The sequence below is a fragment of the Telmatherina bonti genome (assembly GCF_933228915.1).
Source record: "Telmatherina bonti genome assembly, chromosome: 21".
Taxonomy (NCBI): Eukaryota; Metazoa; Chordata; class Actinopteri; order Atheriniformes; family Telmatherinidae; genus Telmatherina; species Telmatherina bonti.
This window is the reverse complement of record NC_136630.1, coordinates 10962732-10967731: the sequence shown is the minus strand read 5'-3', so window position 1 is coordinate 10967731 and position 5000 is coordinate 10962732. Positions and strand designations below refer to the sequence as shown.

Sequence of the window (5000 nt, the reverse complement as noted above, 5' to 3'; positions counted from 1 at the left end):
ATTTTTAACCGTTATAATTGTTCTTATGTGATTATGGATCCCCTGGTTCTAAAATAAAGAATGAAGTAAGTAAAGTGCGACATGGTGTGGTGCAGCTCGCCTCCTTTGGGAGAGGGAGTTCCATCGTAGGTGGGATCGCCAGGCTGATTATTTTTATGTTGTTTGTTTGCTTGCAGGCCTCCTGTGTCCCAGCCATACAACCAGGGAGGTATGAACATGCCAGGGCAGCACCCCTCTTATTCACAACACTACGGGCCTCCACCCTCAATGCAGCAGGTTACCAACCAGATGACTGGGATGCACATCACATCAGGCCCACCGACACCTGCAGGGCCAGGCTATGGTAAACTTGGGCTGAAGTGTTACGCAGCATATTGATGTTGCTAGATAAGTCCATGGAACATGAATGTTATGGAGGATTTAAATGTGTTTACTGCAAATAGTTGGCATTCTGTAATAAACAGTGTAATAAAGCTTTATTTCACTGTGTGTTCTTTGTACAGCTCCACCCCACAGCTCCCAGCCTCCCATCAGTACTGCCTACTCAGCTGCACCGCAGCCTTCCTACACCCAAGCCCCTCCCCCTGTTTCCTCTGCTCCCACCCAGCCACCGCCTCCCAGTGCTCCTGCAGCTCCTCAGCAATACTACGGAGGCCCACCGCCTCCTTCTCAACAGCCATTCAACTCTTCTCTTCCCCCTACCTCTCAACAGCAGTTCGCCTCCTCTCTTCGGCCCACTGCTCCTCAGCAAACATTTCCTCCCTCCTCCTATTCGGGTCCTGTGCCTCCATCCAGCCAAGCTCCTGCTCCCCCAGTGTCCCAGTCACAGCAGTCTTTCCCTCCACCTCAGCCCCCTTTCTCCTCAGCACCTCCACCTGTTAGCCAACCTTCCTTTACAACAGGCCCACCTCCACCTTCCCAAGGCTCCTTCCCACCTCAAGCACCCCCTCCTTCTTCTCAGCCTGGGTCTTTTCCTGCTCCTGGCCCTCCTCCAACTTCCGCTGCTACTGGCCAGTACCCGGGCCCAATGCCGCTCCAACAACAACAACAGCAGCCCCCTCCATCCCAACCATCCCCTTACCACTCAGGACCTCCACCTCCCAGAGCTCAGATGCCTCCCACCTCAATGGCTCAGAGCAACCACCTGCCTCCTGGACCGCAGGGCCCACCAGGCCCTCCTGGCCCTCCTGGACCTCCTGGACCCCTGCAGCAGCCTCCTCCTCAGCCTGGCATGCAAACGGGTTATCCCCCTCAACAGAACGGTGAGAAAACACCCTTTTATTTTTGAAGATAAATAATTACTTTGTATACTCTAAAGATCAGCTTGTTTTTGGTCTCCTTCCAGGTGCATTCGGGCAGGTAAGAAGTCCCCAGCCAGGTTATCCAGGTCCTTATCCTGGACAACCAAACTATGGAGCCCCAGCACCGGCACCAGCTCCTGCTCCAGCTGCACAGAAAAGACTCGACCCCGATGCTATCCCCAGCCCGGTGAGCTGAAAAAATACATAGAAATGATTGTTTGATGTCTCACCACTTACTGACCTCACCATTGGACTGGGAGGTGTCCCTCCACCTCCTGCTGTTTGGTTCACTTTGACATTATCTTATATTCTTAACGACTGTGTAATGTAGATGATTTTTTTTTTCACTTGAGTAACACCTATCGTTGTCTGCATCAGGTTTACACAGCCGTTATGCTTTTTCTTGTTAGTTTATATTTTATAAATGTTGAACTAGTTAGTTTTAGATCAGTACTGCAAACTAATGTGTTTCTCAGTGGGTAAAACAGCCAGTCTCCTCCAGACTTTTCAGTTCTAGAAACCTGCCAACCTGGAAAAATACAACAAGAATGTGGTTTTGATTGACTCAGCTTGTGTGACCATGTTTCCCACTAACAATGCATCTTGAGTTGACAGTGCTGAAGTATTTCCACTTTGTTTGTAACCTTCTGCAGCTGTTTTGAAATGTGTAGCATGTTGGGGTTTTTTTTTTTTTTTTTTAAGCTTGCTGGTCAGTTTAAATTTACTTACATTTAATTTATCAAACTTGACACCACTAATCTATAACCAATACAGCTGATCAGTTTGTGTGTGGTGAATAACAACAATTCTTGCTGCTACAGAGCACAGCCTTGCTATGGTTTCTCTTCTCACACTCCTGTTTATCTTTTCATTCTTTGTATTTATTTTGTCCTGTTTTGCACAATTTGCTGGACAAACTATTGAATGTAAAGCAAGCGTCTGACATGCCGGCTGTGCAGAAGTCCAGACATAGAATAGATCCAGATGCTATCCCCAGCCCAGTAAGTTTTATCGTGTGCATGTCTCTTCTTCTTCATTCTGTCCTATTTGCCTGCTTGCACTAACTCTGCTTAGACCCTCAAAGCCAAAGAGCCCCGTATCTCTTTTAATAATGCCTTTTTAATCTGGAACTGATCATCTTCATTAGTTACAAAGACGGGTTAGAGTTGGTGAAGGTTGATAGGCTTCTGAAACGGCAACGGAGGCAGTCACAGAACTAAATCTCCCTCCTTGCATTCACTGAAGACAATCTCTAATAGTTCCACTGAAAATTATTCAGACATATTATTAGCCCAGTTTCTTAGAAGCTTTCTGGAGTCTCACCTGGTCTCCTGTTGTCTGGTCTTGTCATTAACCACCTTCTTCTTAGTTTTAAAGTATTCACCAAAATAAACTGACTGTTTCTTAAAGAATTGTTTCTATCTGTAAGATTTGTTGAAATTTCAGACAGTTTGACAAAACACGAAGTAGATTGTCAGTGTCTTTATTTTCTATATGATACTGCAATCCCTCTCAAAGCACTCCAGATGTTATTACCATGATGTTTCAGGGCTTCTCTGGTTTTGGTTAGGGTTTAGAGGTAGTTCATGGGAACTTCAGTCTTGTATTCTTTCTCCTGCCCTGCATGCATGCTCACAGCATCAGACCTACCTGCAGCCCCTCTCACTGAAGGCATGCCTCCTAAAAATCCTGCCTTGTTTCTTCATGGTTTTATTTACTTTTAATGCTTTTTGCTGCGTTTATGAAAAGCTTGAGCATGAATCTGCACCCTGCGTAACCTTCATTGTGGAACTTGAAGCCTGCAGATGTTGCAGTTTTTAGTGTGGATGTGAAAGTCTCGTCTTGCATGGGTGTTAAATGGTCCTTATTTAGACTTTTTTTTTTTTTTTGTGAGACATGGGCTAAGACAACATGTCACACGTGCAAATTTGATCTGTAGAGACTGAGAGCTAACCAGGACGATTTTTCTGCTCTTGTTTCTGTTTAGATCCAGGTAATAGAGGACGACAAGGCTAAGACGACAGAGCCATTCACCACCGGGGTCAGAGGTCAAGCCCCGCCACTAGTTACTACCAACTTTCAGGTCAAAGATCAAGGTAGGTTCAACTAAACATGCAAAGAGTTTTAAAGAATGTGTGTGTTGATCTAGCTGGTTATTGATGAAACATAAACTGGAAAACATGGAGGACTTGCTTTCATCTGAATGAATGAAATCCGTGTGTTTTGTGAAGGAAACTCCAGTCCCAGGTTTATCCGCTGTACGGCCTACAACATGCCTTGCACATCCGATATGGCCAAGCAGTCTCAGGTGCCGCTGGCTGCCGTCATCAAGCCCCTCGCAACGCTGCCTGCTGACGAGGTTAGCATAGCGCCATTATCCCGCCTTTGCTCTTTTTTTTGAGGGGGGGGATTTTTGTCTGTGTAGCTGTTGGAGCTGGGTTTAACATCTTATGGAAACAGAAGTTATAAAGAATTCCTCTGCATTTCAGCCTCAGTATGCTCCACAATGTTTCCACAGTCTTCTGCTGAAGCAAGTCAGTTTTCACGCAGCCAGATTTGCTAGAAGAGTTTCTGTTTAATGGATAATCTGTTTGGCAGTCAGAAGCAGGCGTGTCAGTATGGTGCTTGGTCTCTTCTCCAGCCTGACCACTGTCCATCTGAATGGGACATTTTAAGCGGAGTTATTTGTGAAATGGATAATAAATAACTTTTTAACAGTGATACAGGAAATAAGTGTCACGTTACTGGTATTTTAGTCATTCTGGCAGCATTTGGGATGAGATGAAGTAGTCTTTGCTTTTAGTATATAGAAGTCATAAATGAAAAGAAGTGTAAAATATTGAACGTCTTGTCAGACCCCTCCATACCTGGTGGACCACGGCGAGGGTGGTCCGATCCGCTGCAACCGGTGCAAGGCCTACATGTGTCCGTACATGCAGTTTATAGAGGGAGGCCGGCGCTTCCAGTGCGGCTTCTGCAGCTGTGTCACAGAGGGTGAGTTCAAGTTGGGTTTTTATTTATTTATTTATTTTTTTTTTTATTTTATTTTATTTTTACTGAACTTCCTGTATGAATTAAATCCTCTTGTGCTTCATCGTCTCCTCCCACAGTGCCTCCACATTATTTCCAGCATCTGGACCACACTGGTAAGAGGGTGGACTACTATGACAGGCCGGAGCTGTCACTGGGCAGCTATGAGTTCCTCGCTACTGTTGACTATTGCAAGGTAAAATCTCTGATCAAAGCAGCAGGTTTTTGTTCCTCCTGAAACCAACTTTTTCATTTGTCTACTGATAGATTTACCAGATGGGGTTAAAATGATCAGAATTATTTTCTGTTTGGGTGTTAATTTAATGTAGTTTTATCTTAAACTTGAGATGAACCGCAGTGATATGTGGCTGAGTGTTGATGCTAAACACTGATCAGTAGTATAAAACACAGTGTATTGTTGATGTGTTATTAATATTATGTGCTGCTATTTACTCTTGACTCCCGTTATGCTCTTATCTCAATAGAACAACAAACTTCCTCCGCCTCCAGCCTTCATCTTCCTTATCGATGTGTCCTACAATGCAGTGAAGAGCGGCATGGTCAGCATAGTCTGTCAGGAGCTGAAGAGTCTGCTAGACCACCTGCCACGGTACAAAACAAAACACATGCATGACTGTTGAGAAGCAAAGAAATGAGGATGGAAGTGTT

The 5000-nt window shown here is 44.9% G+C and overlaps 1 protein-coding gene across 2 annotated transcripts in view; it reads left to right on the top strand.

Annotated features, from left to right (window-relative positions):
* The window catches only part of sec24c (SEC24 homolog C, COPII coat complex component), a 25481-nt gene that overhangs the window by 8005 nt on the left and 12476 nt on the right, over nt 1-5000 (top strand). For both annotated transcript variants that reach the window (XM_079260490.1, XM_079260489.1), the window contains 8 exons: nt 177-343; nt 504-1262; nt 1346-1488; nt 3289-3397; nt 3533-3660; nt 4157-4295; nt 4412-4527; nt 4817-4941. In XM_079260490.1, coding sequence (XP_079116616.1) covers nt 177-343; nt 504-1262; nt 1346-1488; nt 3289-3397; nt 3533-3660; nt 4157-4295; nt 4412-4527; nt 4817-4941 — 1686 coding nt within the window. The remainder of the gene's footprint in view (nt 1-176; nt 344-503; nt 1263-1345; nt 1489-3288; nt 3398-3532; nt 3661-4156; nt 4296-4411; nt 4528-4816; nt 4942-5000) is intronic.